The following is an 18,028-nucleotide window of genomic DNA, read 5'->3' as shown; positions in this document are numbered from 1 at the left end:
TAAAAACTAGTCATTATTGCACATTAATGCAACAAACTTAAAATAAGGTGGCAATGTTTACAGTACAAAAACAAAAATAGTGCGAATGTGAACAAAAAGAATCCCCCGTGACAAAAACAAGATAATGACCAACAGACAAAAACACTTAGTACATTCAAACAAGTCATCACAGTTTAAGCACTTGAGACAAGGTCCGTTTTGTGCCGTTACACCGAAAACATCAAGTCAGCATTGCGCTGCATAGGTAGAAAGGTAGTGCTTTGCTTCAGAGTACGTTTGGTGGATGACTGTCAAAGCTGTAAAAGCTCTGAATCAAGAGCAGTGATTAGGGAATTGCATTCAGAGGAACAGATGAGGTCTGAGATACAAGTTTAGTACTATGGCACATGATGTTCCAAGATGTGAAGAGCTGAGCCACAGTTTTTAGCTGCTAGAGGTGACACTGGTGAGAAGACTGTCTGGGAACCAGTAAATCCCCATTCAACTCAAGGTCTGTGCTGGTGTTTCTCAAATTTAGAGAAAGGGATCTGACTACCGTCAGACCTATTTAACGAGATGAGTTAGGCCTTTGAGTCTGTAAGAGCCACTTACTGCTTTCACAGTGCCAACAGAGATCATGTGACACATTGGGAGACAACTTGAATTGAAATGGGAATTCCAGCACGATGTAAGTTCTCGGGAGCCTTCATTTGAAGAAGAAAAAAAAGTATGTATAATTAATCATTCAGGGCTTCTCAAATCTCGTGACGGGCTACCTCCAACTATGAGGCCAAATTCTGCAGCTTTCATCTGCTCTGGTTGAGAGCAGGAGCACTGTCTCTTTTTCTGCGTCTCCAGGTGTTCCGGTTGTACTGCTGCTGCTGCTGGTTCCTGAAACCTGGTGCAGTGTTATGACCCTGGGAAACAAACCGTCGCTGGGGACTGAAGTTAGCCCGCGAATGGTTTTGACCACGGGCGCTGCCACCTTGGTTGTGCTTGAAGCTAAATTTGTGCGGCTCGGTGGAGCCGTGGGAATTGGATCTCATTGTGTAAGCGTGGCTCTGTTGCCCTCCTACCTGAGGGTGGTGAAGTTGGTGAAGGGGGCTGGGTAGAGGGCTCGTCGAGTTAGTGTGCGGGGAAAGCTGTGCAGCTTGTGACATGTGACTGTGCACAACAGCGATGCAGGGTGGATTCTGATGATAGAACGGGTGATCAGAGTGGTTTTCTGGGAGAGACATCTGAACCTAAAAAAGATGCATCATATGAAATGAGAATGTTGCCCTTAGTTTTTGGATTGTCACAGTTAGAAAATATGAACATAAGAGTTTGATCAGATAGTATCCTCCACTGTAGACAACAGGATGCATACACACCACTAGAGACAGGTACAAAGGAGGAGCTGACTGGTTTCAAACTAATCTATTCTACTTTTTTTTTTAAACCATTACATATTAGCATCTATGTTAAGTGCTGTATGACTGCACATATGACTGTTTAGCAGACAAGTCACATTTCTGCAAATTTCTGCTCTGCTTGTTCAACAGCTGTTTGACAACTTGCTCTTACTGTCTCCATTATTTGCGTAACTTCCTGATTTGCCCCGACGTGATCCACATTTCTCTTTTGATTTTAAAAACTAGAAATAAACAGTAACAATAACAAAACAAAAACAAACAACCTGAGGTGTGGTGTGGATCAGGCCTGCTGGATGTGTGGCCCTTGGGTCAGCAGCCATCTGGATTACTGAATGGACTGTGGCCAGGCTGAGGGGGTGGATTTGGAGAGCAGCATTGCTGCTTGGAGGAGAATCACACTCCTGGAAAAGAACACACAGGCAGATCAACATGGTTGAACAACAAAACACAGCAGCAGGGTGAACTCTGAACTAGTTGAGGTCTGAACAGACAAAATCCTCTGGCCTTACTATATCACTCCCAGAGGAGGAGAGCGAGCATGCTGAGGATGATGATGAATGGTGTTGAGGGCTGGGAAGAAATACTGGAGATGGTGAGGGGGAGTCAGCGCTGAGGGGGGAGGAAGTGTCTCTCTGATCCTCCATGGAAACCAGCATCAGTCTGGCAAGGTCCTGCTCACAGGTCTCTACATCTAGAAACAAACAGAATACTACTGAATGGAAATATCTTTTTTGATAGACCAGCAGTGTATCAGCCGAGTACATCCATGGCATATTTCTTTTACTGCCAAGGTGAAAAGTAGTTTGGACACTTCTATGGAACTGTTACAGTAAGTATTAGTAGTAACTCAAAGGTGCCACAATGTTACCAAGGTTTTCCGGTTTGCCATGCTGCTTTGCTCCCCACTTTTCTATTGTCCATGCCCTGTAGGACAACACCTCTGGACTCACTTTGATGATGCGGCCTAAAGTACTGCAACATAGAGGTTTAGTTCATAGGGTTATCAGGAGAATATCAAACATAAATGCAGAGCAGAACACTACAAGACAACAGAATGAAGAAACCAACCTATCGTACTCTTTGTTGGGATAAGCACGGGCAAGAGGAGATACACCATGACTTAGCACCATGTAGGCAAAGTCAAACACCTGCTTGACTTGCAGGACACCATATGAACTCCTGCCTACATCGTTCCCTGTTTAAAAATTGAAATTAAATAACAGTCAGGAAGTATACTGGAATGACTGGATGTCATGTCATATCAATGTGCTGCAGATGATAAATGTCAAATGCTACTGCACACATCAATACTGTACACTCTAAATCATGTATAAATTGATGTCTCTGTGTGTATTCTTCATTTAATTCATTCTGACCTGGCTGTACTGGATCTTCTATGCAGAGCATGGATGGCCTGTTTCCATTCCCCACTGATTTCAGCATTTCCTCCTTGGACATGTAGGCCCCTCCGTTCTTTACCCGAATGCCGGTTTTCATGTAGTTGAAATCGCGGCCGTACAGCTCGAAAAACTCGATCAGGAGGATGCCCAGGTTGATGTTGGCACGTCTTGTGTCAATGCGAGGGTGTAACTGTTGCCGGTAGCAGAGGGAGAACTTATTTTGTAACCAAAACCCCCAACTAGTTTGAATCCATTTCCTGGCTACAGCACAGATGGATGCACATTACACTTCATTTTTATGACAGTTTCTAGAACAACGGTTGCCATGCATGTGTACCTGCAGGAAGCTGATGGCCATTAGTATGAGACTGTAAGAGCTGATGCCTCCAGTGAAGACTTCATTCAGATCCCTCTGCAGCAGAAACTGCTTCAGGACGAAGATCAGAGGCGGCAGAACAGTGTATTTCTAGAAAACACGAGGGCAAACATAAGAAACAGCCTTAAAGAAGTGGTGGTGTTTGTGTTTCAAATGTGAAGAAGACTTACCTTAAGGTAGCTTTTGATGAACTGTGCTGCTTTCACAGCAGTCTCTACATTGAAGCTGATGTCCACCTTTACCTTTGTTTCTTTGTCAGTGAGCTTGATGATTGGCACCTGGAAACAAGTCGACTGGCATCAACGCACAGGCAGAATATAATTTAATGATTGATGATGAATCGACTCACTGACTGACCCTTTTCATCTCGGCGTGATTTAGAACTTCAGTTAAATCCTAGCATTTGGAGCCAAAAGCAGAAAGAGAGTTGTTGACTTACTGTAGCTTTATCAAGGACCTTGATGCTATTCAGGTCAGCCACATTGTGTTTCTTTAGAGCCTGTTCCAGTTCTTGAAGGGGAGGATGGTTCCACTTTCCAAACACCACCAAGTCAATATCACTAAGAACAAAAGCATAGAGGAATTTGTAGATAAAAAAAAAAAAAAAAAGTTCATTCTGTCTGTACACCCACAGTGATTTGGGGTGTTGTGCAAGTGCAACATGACAATTTATAAAATAAATGTTAACTACAGCTACAGGGAGGCAGGGGGAACAAAAAGTTCCTGAGCACCTCAGTGCTCAATTTCTCACAAAAGACTGTGTCAAACAACACTGATTTATAATATGAAGCCAACATTTCAGGAAATTAGCTCATTAGGAGTTCAAGTTAAAATATGTGGATTATGGAGCATAGCCCAAGTTTAACGACTCAGTAAATGAATACAGTGACATAATGTTGAAACAATCATTGCATTACATATCTTCCTTATTTCTCCACTCTAAATTGCTGTAATTACTGTTAAACTGATGCATTCTTTCCAAATAAGGCTGCAGAAGCTCTTATTTGCACAACAAATGATGAAATATGATGGTCTCCCCAAAACTTTTCTGTCATTTTTCACACATTAATGGTCACATAACAAGGCCTTGACAAACAAACACCAAGACGGGATACGACAAGCATGGTTGTAGTTATGCTACAAAGCAGTGACACTGAACATATTATAGTGTGATGTTACTGAAGCTCTAGAATAAACATAAACAAGTATCATATGGTTGTCCCACTTCCTAAAAACTAACACGTTGAGGCATTTCTAAAGATGCACATGTGAGGTTAGACTAAACCAAATGTTACCTTGTCGGAAGATACAGTCCTGTGCTGAAGCTGCCAAATATTTCCACCTGCAGAGTACAAAAATAAATTCAAATAAACCTAGTTTAAGTTGGGATGCACCACTGTAAACACTATTTGACAGATTATGTGTAAACGAACATGACCTAGTTTAGAAGGTTGTAAAGGTAGGGCCTTGCTTTACTTTTATGAATCTGTGTTACTCCCAGTGTTTATTTAAGAAGATAAACCCCAATACAAAAATTCAAGATATGTACCATCATAACTTGTCTAAAATGTTTTTACACATCCATGATTAGCTGTTTACAAGTTATCAATCAAATGCTCTTTATTACAAAGTCCACTAACAATGTGTTGGCAATATACAATGAAAAACCTTTTTGCAAATCATATGAATAAAGATTGCATCTGTCAGACTTTAGATGGGTAGTATAAACTAAACTGTTGACTGTCTACAGCGTGGCCAAACAGGATATGGAAAGTGCAGCTGAACTCCAGACATTCTGGCTGCAAAGTATAAGACATTAACATTGATTTACACACAGCACTGCAGATTTGCAAAAGTAACTGATAAAGCAATAAAGCCGTAACAAATGAAATTACTATGCCAATAGTGCATAAAAACCCTAATGTAGAAATGAAACAAAGTGTGTGCATGGTGGTGGCAGCATGAGGCAGTGAGAGTATATCTCAGGAGCAGCGTGCACAATGCAGCTAAATAGCACAATGTCCTTTATGAAAACCTGCCCTAGAGTGCACAAGACCCAAGACTAGGTTAACAGATCACCTTTTAACACAGGTCTTTGACTATTCTTAGACAAAGGACATCTGTGGAGGCACTTGAAAGATTGCAGACACTTGCCACCAGATCTGAAGAAAGAAGTGGGATAAACTACCCAACTCAAATTGTGAGTTCAAAAAGCTTGTAGAGACCTAATTATCTATAATAATAATTTAGCAAAACCTTGAATCTGTTTAAAGCTGAATCTACAACACAGTAACTTGTAGAACTGTGAAGGCAAATATCAACCAGGAGAATCTCACCTGTGTTTTTATGCTACTTTAAATGGAACAGTGTTTGAAACTGATTGACAAACTCTTCTACTGTTTGTAAAGGTAGCATCAAATACCAATTCTTTAAAATCAGACTTGAAGGCTTAGAGCTTAATATGAAACACATGTCTGTCCTACTGGCACTCACCCGTGCTGTGGGCCACAAGTCCTTGATGACACTTTCTATTCTGTTCACTACGTCTCTTCTCATGGCTTCCTCCTCTGGACGCGGTGACATGAAGTTAAAGAAGTCTACTATCTCTTCATGAAGACTGTAGGGAAACAAGTCGAATGGGATGTATTGTACATTAGAAATTAAAATGACTTGAGTCCATTAGTCTTTTATGCAATGCAAAGCTAGATGTATTTTTCAGTTGGTAACAGGCTTGGGCCTAACAGAGGGTTTCAAAGGAGAAACTATTTAAAAAAGGGGTCTGTTAAAATGGATGGGTGCAAGAATTAAATCTATAATTAAACATTTAAAATGAATGCGAAATGAGAATAGTTTTCAGATTAAAAGGTGACCGATATGCATCAAACAGATTAAAGTAAATGCATTCATAGTTTTGTTGAACTGGTGCTGTGAAAAAGGCCCATTAATGTGATCCATTGGTGCTCACTATTCATTAAGCAGTCTACATTTACCACTGGTCGTGCTGCTGGTTGACCTAGTGGGATGATTTTAAGGAAACCCAAAGTCGTCTCATGTTTGCACAGAGAGAGAGAGAGAGAGACACAGACAGAGAAGACACACATCTCCTTACCCGTTGATGCCCGCACTGTACCGCCTGGTTTTCCACAGGCTGCAAGAAGCGTGCACGTAGTGTGCACCGGAGCCGCAGGACGGGAGCGGGTTGATCCCGTGGAAGGTGTTGGATCTGTTCAGCAGCCTCCTGCGGCCGGATGGATGGGAGTGATAGTGGTGGTGCTTGTTCCCGTGTTGATTTTTCATTCCCGTGGGGGTGTGGCCGCCAGATTGTAGCATGCTGCGACAGTGTGGCCGAGCGCCGTGCGAGGACGGAGGGGGGTGTAGCTGTCTCAGATGGTTCTCGTTCAACTCGTGCTGGCCGTAGTGAAGGAACCGGCTGGCCTCCTCTGCGACGTTCAAATTGTCGATCTGCAGAGACGAGCCGGTGGGCGAGGAGCTCTCGGCCTCCGAGTCCAGAGAGGAGGAGGACGGCGACAGAGAGCCCTTCCTCCGGACACTTCCCCTCTCTCCGCAGCCGTCTCGCTTCGGCAGTTTCCCGAACACAACCGCCGGTTGCGGCGCTACGTTTCTACAGCAGCCGCCGTTGGAGTCCGCGGAGTTAGCATTTAGCGCCGCGAAGCTGCGCTGGTGGTGAAGGCGGTTGTCGATGCCGGAGTTGGCTCTGAATCCCTGAGAGGTTTCCCAGATGTACATCCACAGGGAATTGGCAGGTCCCTTCTGCTCCGGCTGGATCCAAGCGGTCCTGGGATCCATCGGACGCGAGTTGACGGATAACCTCTTTCACAGACAAATGGCGAACAAGTATGGCAAACGGAACACTTTGCACTCAGGGAAACATAAATCCTACCGTGGCGATTTACTTGATGTCCGCGAACTGCTTCATGTCCAGAAACTGGCCTGAATCTTTCAAGCAGCTCGCTCGACTCCACTCCCCAAATAAACCAGCCAATATGGCGCACCCGACAGCACGGATCGGCCTCTGCGCATGTGCGAGGGATTTAAATCTTCGAGCACGCCCCTCGAGCTTCAGGAAGCGCGTCAAGCGAGCCGCTCGCAGGACGAGACAACCGGAAGCGACTCTGTTTCACTTTATCCCCTCAAATGATGGGAAAACGACCCCTCACTGAGAATCTATGGGGTGCATTATACCAATATTCACTTATAAGTAGGTTTAACTTAGCCACATTTTCACAACGTGTGTTAACTGCCACATGCGCAAACATATAACGTAGCATTTTTACATTTTCACAAGTCAATAAACAAGAATCTCAAATAATTCAATACTATAAATAAAAAGCACCCCCTTAACAAATGCAACTATATTTTCCAAACAAATATTTTCTTAACTTTAAATTTTATTTTGAAGGCTACGTACGGAAACGGTGGCCCCTGTTTGCACACATTGACATGACCACTGAAGTAGAGGTGGTAATTCATCGCCGCCTGTAATCACACTTTTTAACGACGCTGTGGTAAATCACTGAGACATAATGTTTACCGAACAGCCGATTATTTTTATATAACATGCATATTTCCCAACAAAGCTGACACATTACCTTTCAGAAAGCTCATTTAGCTCAAAGGCTCTGTCTAATAATAATTGACACAGAGTGAAACAATGAGCGACTCCACCAACACCAGCCCTGACTCAATATGTATACGATTTAATTTGAAAAACATAAATATGCTCTGACCATGGCAACGTTTCATCTATACAACAATGAATTTTTACAAATGCTTGAAAGAAATAACATGTACAGAAGCACCACAGTTAAAATAACAACACACACATATACATGTTTTCCAAAAAAAAAAAGGTAAAGGATTACTCAGGTGTGGTAAAAAGGCACTGCGCTGTTCCACAACATTTTTATTACAGGGTGTGTATAACTTAAAAAAAAAAAAAAAAAAAGACAAAAACAGGAAACCATCTTTTGCATTAAAAGATTTCTACAAAATAGGAGCATATTTACATTTACACAAGATGTTTAGTTGAGAGTAGAAGTGCACATAAAAAAGCAAGTGTCTAGAACCCGTCTATTCAATTTAAAACTCACCGTGAACCTTGAAACACATGAGCTGACGGAACAGTTGAATGAAGGTTTGTCTTTCAATTAACTCTGTCTTTAAAATTGACCGGAACAACCCACATGGCCTTGTCCAATGTGTGCGTCTGTCTCAGCTCTTGACTTTTCTGCAGATGGACGCTAACTGGTTAATGCAGCTTGTGACAGCAGGAGGGGGGCTCTGAGACGTTTGTCCTCTCCACCCTGCAATGGCTTCCATGGCTTGTTTGGGGTTGCACGGAGAAAGTTCGTAGATGCAGTAGACGGCTGCTAACTGGACCTCCCAGGGCACACCTGTATGGACAGAGAGGACATGGTACGATTAGATTAGAATTGTGACGGAAATTCATCTGCTTGGTGGCCCTTTCTCTCTCCCATTTGTTTCAGTTTATTTGTCTTGACAATATTGGAATCTGCTTGAATACACATAAGCACTTATTTGTAAGTCACCACGTAAAAAGGCATATGAGTGAAAGTGGCAGCAATTTTAGCACCCAATGAAGGCTGAGTATTAGTTATAGTCAAGCCTCTTGATTCTGTATTCACATACCTTCAGTCTGTCCATGTCTACCAAATGTGTTGATGACACCGGCGACAGTTACTACAGAGGAAACACATCTCTCCTTGATTCCAAGTTGACTGAGGCGTCCTATTGAAAACAAACAGACAATGAAAGTCTTGCTTGTCCTCTGAGGATTTTGGTCACTACAGATTATAGTTAATGTCCAAATAAAAAAAACAAAAAACAAATACTGACCTATGAGTCGGAGAACAGTGGCAACAGTTACATCGGAGACTGGTCCTTGCTGATCTCTGGGCTGCGTCACCCAAGCATTCATTAATGGCCACAACTTGTTGCTGTCAAAGCAAAATGAACATGTTAGTGTAAGTACATGGGCTGCTTAGTTGAACTATGTCCATGTTTTACACGACTGTTGTATTTTTTTATGGATTTCATCTGTTAATTTAAGCATCATGAAGTCAGATAAATATAAATACACACCCCAACATATTTTCATAGGTCCATTTCCACTTCTTGTGTGTACAAAGGAGGTGCAGCGTGTAGACATGTTCCCATGCTTCGGGTCCCAGGTCATCCCCATACCGACTGTGTTTTGTGAAAGAAAGATTTGACCCCGACTGAATATCAGACAGTGTTTTGGAGATCAGCAGGTCGATATCACGGGGAGGACTCTGCAGAGATACAGGAAAATTAGGTTGTAGAGGCTCCACTCTACTTCATTTCAGAGGTCACACAGAGGAAAGATGTGCAACATGAGATGATGTGATAAAGACAATTGATTCACTCCAACCTGAGACCACAGAGGAGAGATGGGGAATGACATACAACAAAGGTGTTGTTATCGTTTATGCTTGCGACCGTCAGTGTCACAGTTATGACAATAACATGTAACTTAGCTATTTGAACTTAATAACTTAATAAATGTTTTGGATTACCTCTGGTCACTGGAGATATGTCAGACAAGTTTGATTTCAGGTAAATATTGAATACACTGTCATAATGTGTGAGAAAAATACCTTATCCCAACCCAGTAATGCTGAAAGGCAACTTAGGTGCTCTTCTTGTGTTTTCAGTTTGGTGACAGCATGAATAGCCTGACACAGAGAACTACTGTGTGAGAGAACACTGGGCCACGTTGTCACCATAAATAATATCAGCTTAGCAGCATCCGTGAAATCTGCAGTGAGGAAAACAGAACAAAAATAAATAATTAAATAAATAAATAAAAACAATTACGCAACACAAAGAAATTAAGCTTTAGTGGTGTCCAACGATGTGAAAGACACACACTAAGTAACTCGGCGCATCTCGGGAAAATCTATACAAAACTAATGTATAATTTTTAGATGTAAAATACAATTTTCACAACTGAAAAACAAACAACTAAGTGCAACAATGTATGTAAGAGCTTTGAGGAATACAGAATAAAATCACTTCCTAACCTTCAGTGAGAATGCTGTAGGCCAGGGCGCGAGCCTTGTCCCAGTCTCTCTTCTGTCTGCAGATCCCCGTGTAGACTCTACATAGTGCCTGCATGTAGTTTCCGCTGAGGTCCATTTTCTTAGCTTTCAGTTTGCTCAAAATTGCCGAAAGCATATCATCTGCCTGCATTTCCAAAGAAAAGACTATTTATTTCACATGTTGACATTTCATCTCACCAATGATGATTTTCTTCTTCACTTATTAACCACAGCAGTTAACTGTGACAACATAAAAATTAACTAACCATTCCTGACTGGAATGAGCCAATTCTGTGAATGAACAAGTGTTCTAGAAATACAGTCAAGGCCTAGTAAATGTTCCCCACTGCATGTTGTTAATACAACATGGACATTTTATAGTGGTTTTTACAGCAACTGAATCAAAATAAAGTCAAAATAAAGAATCAAAACAAGTTTTCTTTTTTTTTTTTTTTTTTTAATTCTTTTGTATTTTAACATGTTTTCGTCTCATTCCTGTTTATTAAATAGGAATTATTAAGGCCCATTATCTATGAAGCTATAGTACCAAATCTTTCACAAACATCACTCAGAAAATCATAGTTGCTTTTGCAAATGTGCTGCAACACATACTAGAAAAATCCTGCAAAGTGACCAGATGGTCAGAGGATAAAGAACAAGAGGGAAAGACTTTAATGTCTAAACATAATAAACTAGCATACTAACCAAGCTGCTTTGGCAAATCTCTGAGATGACCTCCTTCTCCTCATCTCGCAAAACAGGTTTTTTGGGGTGGTTACCGACATGCAGGTGGCTCTTGATCACAGGGAGTAGATCGAAGCACTGGTTTTCAATCTTCTTTAAAGAGTTGATTATAACGTCTTGACCTGCACGTACTCCACCTTCCATGGTTTGAGAGACCGAATCATTTATGAGCCGCTCAGGCCTCAGACTGTGAGGCGAGGTGGTCCCCTCGCCACTGTTTGATGAGGTGGAAGGCACCTGCTTGGGAATGGCAACAGGAGAGCAGCTATCGAGCCTGAGACATTTGCTGTTTTCAGGTTGAGGCAAACTCACTGCCTGTCTTTTTTCTCCTCTCATCTCAGTCTTTGTGAAGGCCGTTGAGCTGGAGTTAACAGTTTTAAAGCCAGATAGCTGACTGTCGGCTGCTGGAGGTAATGTCCCGCCCTCTGAAGAACAAATGCTGAGATTGACATTTCCTCGGAGAATGCTTAGAGTTCGAGCGCGGGCAGAGAGCTCTGGATACATGGTGTCAAGCATCCTCATAGAGTTTTCCTGAGATGGACTGGAGGAAGAGGAAGGGGAGCAATTCATTGCTGTCAATGGCAGGCGACCTGGGACTGGCACAGCGTGTTTTGGGGTGGCAGAGCCAAACTGAAGTGGTGATGACGGAACTCCGTTGGGAGGGAGCGGACTGTTTAGGGATGAGGAAGTTAGTTGCTGTCTGTTGGGTGTCAGCTGGTTGGGGACAGGAGTGGTGGGCGAAGTCAGTCTATCCAAGGGAGAGGGAAAAGAGAGCTTCCCAATGGCCTGCTTTGGATGGATTGATTTCCCTGCCTTTGGAGATGTGGTGAGAGGGGTTAGGAGAGGAGGCAGTGGAGGGCCCATTTCAGAGCGAACATCACCTATGCACTCTGGTAAACCTGTAACTGGGCTAGCTTCTTCCTTTGCAATTATATGTGAGTTTTCTTTTTCAAGCACTTTTACACCAGACTCCAAACATTTGTTTTGTCCTTTTGTGGTGGAGGCATCCTGGATTAATAAAGTAGTGCTACTGGTGTCTATTGTACTGTGAGTGAGGACAACAGCCTTTTCAGTGACGACTTCTTCCTCTAATTTAAGTGCAGGCTGTAGAGTTTTTTCCTCTGGTAAGTGTTCAATGTTTACATCAGCATTTAATTTTTCTGGGTTTGGGGGAGTTTCCAATGTCTGAAGTTTTACGGTGGGTAAAAGACACGCAGGACTCAACTTACCGCACAGTAAATGTGCTTCTTCTTTTAAAGATTCATAGTTCACAGTATTTATCTCTTGGGAGTCAAAGGTGGACGGCGCGTGATCAGCCATCATTTCACTGTTCGATGTCTCTATGCCAACATCTTTTATTGAAGGAGTGTCAGTGTTTGCTTGCTCACATTGCTCACCACTATGGACCTTGTCCACATCTTCCATCTTTAACGGTGATGAGTTTTGAGTTCTTAAACCACAGTCTGACTCAGAGAGAGAAGCTGATGTATCTACTCCCCCAGTCTGTTGTGCTTTTTGACAGTTTTCATCTCCATCAAGCTTTATAGAAGAATCCCTGCCCTGTCTTGCTTCGACATTATTATTTGAGACACTGCCAGGGCTGTCATTGGTGCTTGACAAACTAGGGGTAACTACTGGCATCTCTGAGTCTTTGTCCTGAGACCCTGCATCCTCCTGAGGCCTCAAGAGTGCGGCAGCATGACTGTCCTGTCCTAAAACACCAGAGTCCTTATGACCATCTTCAACTTCTGAACCACTTGAGGTATTTGCAACCACAGTCTCTTTTACAAAGTCACTACATGTTGAGGAAGAAGGTGGAAGCACATCTTGTGTTTCTTCAGCAATTCCATCTGTGTCACTTCTTCTGGGCAGCTCTCCACCATCAGGAGTGACAGTTATTGCATCAGTTACATCACCAAGGCTGTGGTCTACATCCATCTTCGTACTAATCTCCGGCTGATCTTCATTTGCCTTGCATAAAGAACTTTCAGTTTCAGAGATGCTATTGGCAGCACTCCTAAAGGTATTTACACTGCAGGGTGGTTGACTTTCAGAAGTTAACAAGGTAACCTCACCCATATCTGGAGTGGAAGATGAAGATGATACTGATATTAAATGCTCAGTTGCTGGGTCCTTCTCAGTCTGCACATCAATGTGAAGGTGCAATTCTTCATCCTCTGTACTGTTTTTGTTGTTTATTTCACTAATGCCACTCAGACGATATGTTTCCAAGTCCTTTGAGTCATTTGCACTAGAAACTTCTTCCACTTTCTGTGTTGTGACCACAGTCAAGTCAAGATTCTCCATAGCAGACACTGACGTTGTGACAGGTTCAGGAGGAACAGAGTCATCAGAACATTTGGGATGGTTTTCATTTTCTCGATCATCTGTCTCCATAGATTCCATCTCTGTGTCCTGAAATAAAAAACAAGACAAAAATGAAAGTTGAGAAACAATGGTCACCATGGCATGAAAGAGACAAGGCTAACCAAACCTATGCTACAAAGTCAAAGCTACAACTTTTAACCATATAACCTACAGGGTTACATACAAACATAATGTCATAGGTACGTATGGAAAACGTGCTCTAGGATTCCTAACCAATTCGAGTATTTAGCGAATGGTTCAAACAGTAAAGTTTTACAATGATTAAGGCTGTGTTTACATGCATTTAGTCTGCATGGGGAAAAAAGTGTTGGAGAGAGGCATCTGCAAAAGGATACATCCCTGTTAAAACAAAAAGTGAAATGTAGTTCAAGCTCTTCTGCAAAATAATGTGATGTCAACGAGGCACTGTGTTGGCCAGTCATGTAAATGTGTGTCCCTGGTCTAACGTGATGGCCAAGGATGCTTTATTATTGCTTTTTACCTGAAGACTATTATAACCAAAGAAAAACAGCGATTGCATTTCCTTGTAGAACCCTTTCTGTGAGTATTTCGTGCTACTGAGCAAACTCAGCAAGTGAAAACTAACTTAAATCTATCTTTCCAGAAGGATGTCAAATGTCTGTGTGAATACAGCATATCTAACATGAACTAGAAGTTGGCAAAGACATGCATTTAAAAAAAAGATTTTAGATTAACATGCTCTCTTCTAAAACTATTCTTACAACCGTTCATTCACTGTGTTTATAAAAATTCCAGGATAACAACAACAAATATCCCATTGAAATGAACCCAGATACTCACCGTGTCTGGTAGTGGTGAAATGCAGGGAAGCATCAGTTTAAACTGTTTCATTATCTCCTCAATAGATACTTCGGAGGTGCCCAACCCTGTAGAAGACTCCTCTCTTTTATGTTCCTTAGACAATCGCTTGCTCTTTATGAGGGTGTCACTAGGTTTTTTAACACTTTCTGACTGCAGAGATGTTTGATGCTTGATATCTTGAGGGGAGGTTTTTACTAGTGTGTGAGTAGCTTTTGACTTTGAGGCAAAAATATAGGATTCACTGATCTTATGGGAATTAGACTTGGATGTGTTACTTAGATGACAGTGCCGTCTGTTTTGTGGAGAGGAGGGCGCGACTTGCTTAGAATAGCAGCAGGACTCTGAAATTACAAGAACAAAAGCGAGGATGGTTTTATGGTACAAATTCTCAAAAGAATGAGAAATCACGCTGACTGACTTAATGGCTCACCGGGTAAGTGCAACAGGTTTGGCGACAGCTGCTGCTGGGGCTCCACACAGGCCCACAAATTCTCTAGCAGCATTCGAAACTTTGCTGCAAAACACATCCAAACAATGACACACTGCAAAATGGAAAATAATCAATCTGCTTTTAAAGACGATGAATAATGTGATTAATTAATTAAAGGAATGTAATAAATGATCAACAATGCCATGTACCTTTATCAACTTTAGGCTCCTCTGGTGTACCTGCTTGAGTTGATGTGCTCCTGTAATCTGTTTAGACATAATGCAGATTGGATTCAAGTCTAATTTCAGAATGTGAAGTTCAATCATTAGCAAGACTTTTATGTACCCCGCCCCCATTTAATGAAAAACTCAATTCTGGAGGAAAGAAGCAAGAATAGAAATAAGATGTTTACCTTTAATTCTCTCTCTTTCCAGTTTTAATAATCTCACCTACAAATGAAATTATAAACAGAGGTCAACACATTTATATTGATTTTTATTTTTATTTAATTAGTAGTGTATAAAGGTCAGGGCAGCACCTGGAGATCATTGATATTTCTCTCTAGCAAGGTCTTCTCTTTGGTCAGTTGGGATATGTGATGATTCTGTTTGGAAAGTGAGTCTGAAATAGGGAAAATATACAGTATATACTGTATTACTAAACCACCAAATAAGCATTGCCATTTAAACAGATTCAAGACAGATTAAATGTGTGTAGAAATCTGCATTTTTAATACCAACCTTCGAGAAGTCTAACTTTATTTTCAAGGCTGTCCTTCCTGTTGATGAAAAGATAATGTGAAACTTTTGAGCTCAATTTGGTTTAAATGATTTTCTCACAGACACAAGATGATAAATTACAGTGAAACTGCTTCTCTAAGGCAACTGTAAGTTCTTACATGCTTGTTGTCTTCGAGTTCTCTTCTTTCAGTTTTTCTACTTGGTCAGCTTGTGCTTGAGATTGCTTTAAACAAGCCTGTAGAGGTTAAAATGACAACTTACACAAAGATTATGAACTATCCAGAACATTATTTGAGCTGAAACTTTTAAAGCATCTCCATTCATTGTCGGTTATGAGTTAAACTAAAATGACTGAAATATTGCAGTAGGGTTGCAGAAGTATCCCGGTTTCGTGGTATTAAAGCTGATGGCTATCATTCCTTGCACATATGGTTATTACAGCTATAGGAAAAATACAACTGAATCTGACCTATGCATTGCTGTCAGACTTGGCATTGAGTGAGACCCGCACAAAGCAATCTGGGATTTCTTTAGATAACCCAAAAACAAGTGTAAGGTTGTCCTCAGGGATATCCAGTATGCAAGAAATGTGGAAGTGTCTGCAAAAGGGAGTAAATACATCAAGCATCTTTGCCCAATGCATGTGTCCATGTTTTATAACTTAGATCAACAATGAAGAAATATGTGAACTTTTAAATGTCATCATAAAATGTGATTTGGAAATTATTTCCCACGTCTTGTAACTTTGTAAGCGAGTGAAATGTACAGACAGGATCAACTGTATACCATGAAACCACGATTATTTCTGTTAACACATCGTAAAAATACTGCTGCAACTCTAATTTGAACACTGCTTTTTTTAGCCTACCTGTGCTTTCAGCAAATCATTTTCTACCACTGCCTTTTCTCTTTTCAGCTGTGCATTTTCAAGTGACTGCTTTTCCATCAGTTCTAAGAGGATAAATTAGAATGAAACACAAAATCAGGGGTGCAGTAATCATATTTTAAATCAGTTATGGCTTTTAAAATGAAGCAAGAGTTACATCATTGTGTGAATGCAAATTACCTTCAACATCTTTCAGCTGGTCTTCCAGCTTCTTATTCCTGAAAGACGTAAAAAAAAAATAGAAAAGTTAAGATTTTACCAGAAAACATCTTCACCTACGGTCGTGATTACACCTGGGAGTGGCATCATGTCTTACTCTGTCAGTGTCTTGTTGTTCTCCTGTTTCAGCTGTTCCATCTCTTCAGATAGCTGTCCATAGACCTTAAGAGCTCCCTAGATGTATCAATATCAGCATGACAGTAGAAAATAAAGTTTAGAAAAGGATCATACAAACCTACTCTGGCATGAGATGGCATTTAAATTACAATTTTAAGATAAAGGACCTACTTTCTTTTCTTCCAGTTCCGCTTGCATAGAGTCATAATCTGCAGTCTTTTTCTCCAGAGTAACCAATCTGATCTGCAGCTGTTCCAGCTGTTGTTGAAGGCAAATTGTGTCACTGCACAATGGAAAAAAAAAAACAGACATTATCATGTTGATGTCTGTGAAGATTCACTGTGATGTATGTTAAAGCCACTGCAGTCCAACTGCAGGAAGGTTTGCTCTGCTAACACTACATAATAAAAGCACATCATATAATCATGCGAAAGAAACAAGCTAACATACGTTAACTAGCGTCAGCATTCTCCAATTATCTCATTATTACTTTACCACATAACTGATGCTGCTTTACTTTTGAGTGAAACATGACTCACAATATTACACATTAATGGTGATGTTTGTGTGTGGCTAGTTATATTTGGTGTTAAAGAAATTCAAAACCACGTAGTGAGAAGTTAATGCTAGCTAAATCTTTTGTTTATCCCGTTAAGTCGGTTGATTGTCATAAAGCTACATGAAGTGACAATGATAATGATAATGTGACAAATTATTATTATTAATTTAGTTAGCCAGCTAGCTTACACCTGGTACCTGAATCCGTAGAGTTCGCAGTAACGTAGCAAAACAATAAAAGCAAGTTTAGTTTTATATGTTATTGTTTTCCGAGTGGTACAGGTGAAATATTTCAAAAGAAAATAAACATTGTTCGTACACTGAGAAGTGAGAGTGTTGCCATGCCAATTAGCCTTCATACATCAATACTCACTCTGAAACCGTGATTTTCTGTTTCAGTGCCAGAAAGGACGAAACATATTCGGCCAGGCTCTGCAAAAACAGACGAGAAGAACCACAACAAAAACAAAGAGAGGTCCATACCGGGTTAATTAGCAACACGCTCAATCAAGATAAGATGATCACCAAAAACAAAAAACAAAACAAGACAAACTCACAAAAACTCATAAACGATCTATTGTGCAGCAAAGCACTTGTTTTTAATGGTCTGTTTTGAAAGATGATCTGACCTGATGCAAAACGGAACAGTTTTGACAGTTTCCAACCGTCGCGTCCGCGGCGATTGGGACCGTTTTGGAGTGAGTGTCCCCTGGCATCATGTTAACACAGGTCTCCCGCTAATCCTCACAGCAGAAAACCCCACGATATTAACAATCAGGACTATGCCTCAGCCACACAAATTCCTGACCCGAGTTCAAAACAACAGCACATTTTCGCGTCTCCCACGTTGA

The 18,028-nt window shown here is 41.2% G+C and overlaps 2 protein-coding genes across 2 annotated transcripts; both read right to left on the bottom strand.

The window, feature by feature from the left end:
* Positions 1–355: 355 nt before the first annotated feature.
* On the bottom strand, positions 356–7,209 carry LOC113170910 (terminal nucleotidyltransferase 4A-like). Its single transcript, XM_026373224.1, has 12 exons — positions 6,280–7,209; positions 5,664–5,787; positions 4,466–4,512; positions 3,610–3,730; positions 3,341–3,448; positions 3,132–3,260; positions 2,771–2,984; positions 2,463–2,589; positions 2,263–2,366; positions 1,904–2,085; positions 1,658–1,795; positions 356–1,223 (listed from the first exon to the last, which is right to left on the bottom strand). The coding sequence occupies exons 1-12, from the start codon at positions 6,975–6,977 to the stop codon at positions 786–788; spliced, it is 2,430 nt and encodes an 809-aa protein (XP_026229009.1). The 5' UTR covers positions 6,978–7,209; the 3' UTR covers positions 356–785.
* Positions 7,210–7,821: 612 nt separating this feature from the next.
* Positions 7,822–18,028, bottom strand: ice1 (KIAA0947-like (H. sapiens)). The gene is made up of 20 exons (XM_026372674.1): positions 17,807–18,028; positions 17,551–17,609; positions 16,791–16,902; positions 16,600–16,676; positions 16,464–16,501; positions 16,266–16,348; positions 15,556–15,632; positions 15,398–15,435; positions 15,196–15,278; positions 15,070–15,106; positions 14,867–14,923; positions 14,658–14,741; positions 14,207–14,568; positions 10,979–13,432; positions 10,256–10,418; positions 9,830–9,990; positions 9,294–9,484; positions 9,048–9,148; positions 8,841–8,939; positions 7,822–8,584 (listed from the first exon to the last, which is right to left on the bottom strand). Exons 1-20 carry the CDS (start codon positions 17,894–17,896, stop codon positions 8,403–8,405), a joined length of 4,548 nt encoding a protein of 1,515 aa, XP_026228459.1. The 5' UTR covers positions 17,897–18,028; the 3' UTR covers positions 7,822–8,402.

The sequence above is a fragment of the Anabas testudineus genome, chromosome 16, assembly GCF_900324465.2.
Source record: "Anabas testudineus chromosome 16, fAnaTes1.2, whole genome shotgun sequence".
Lineage (NCBI taxonomy): Eukaryota > Metazoa > Chordata > Actinopteri > Anabantiformes > Anabantidae > Anabas > Anabas testudineus.
The sequence above is the reverse complement of the archived record's forward strand: the minus strand, read 5'-3'. Positions and strand labels throughout refer to the sequence as shown.

Coding starts and splice junctions, on each gene's coding strand:
- LOC113170910 (XM_026373224.1), bottom strand. CDS start 6,977: ATGGATCCCAGGACCGCTTGGATCCAGCCGGAGCAGAAGGGACCTGCC. Junction 2,985..3,131: donor TGGCCATCAGCTTCCTGCAG/GTACACATGCAT, acceptor TACCGGCAACAG/TTACACCCTCGCATTGACAC. Junction 1,796..1,903: donor CCTCCTCTGGGAGTGATATA/GTAAGGCCAGAG, acceptor GTTCTTTTCCAG/GAGTGTGATTCTCCTCCAAG.
- ice1 (XM_026372674.1), bottom strand. CDS start 17,896: ATGATGCCAGGGGACACTCACTCCAAAACGGTCCCAATCGCCGCGGAC. Junction 15,436..15,555: donor AACTCGAAGACAACAAGCAT/GTAAGAACTTAC, acceptor TTTCATCAACAG/GAAGGACAGCCTTGAAAATA. Junction 14,924..15,069: donor GGAAAGAGAGAGAATTAAAG/GTAAACATCTTA, acceptor ATGTCTAAACAG/ATTACAGGAGCACATCAACT.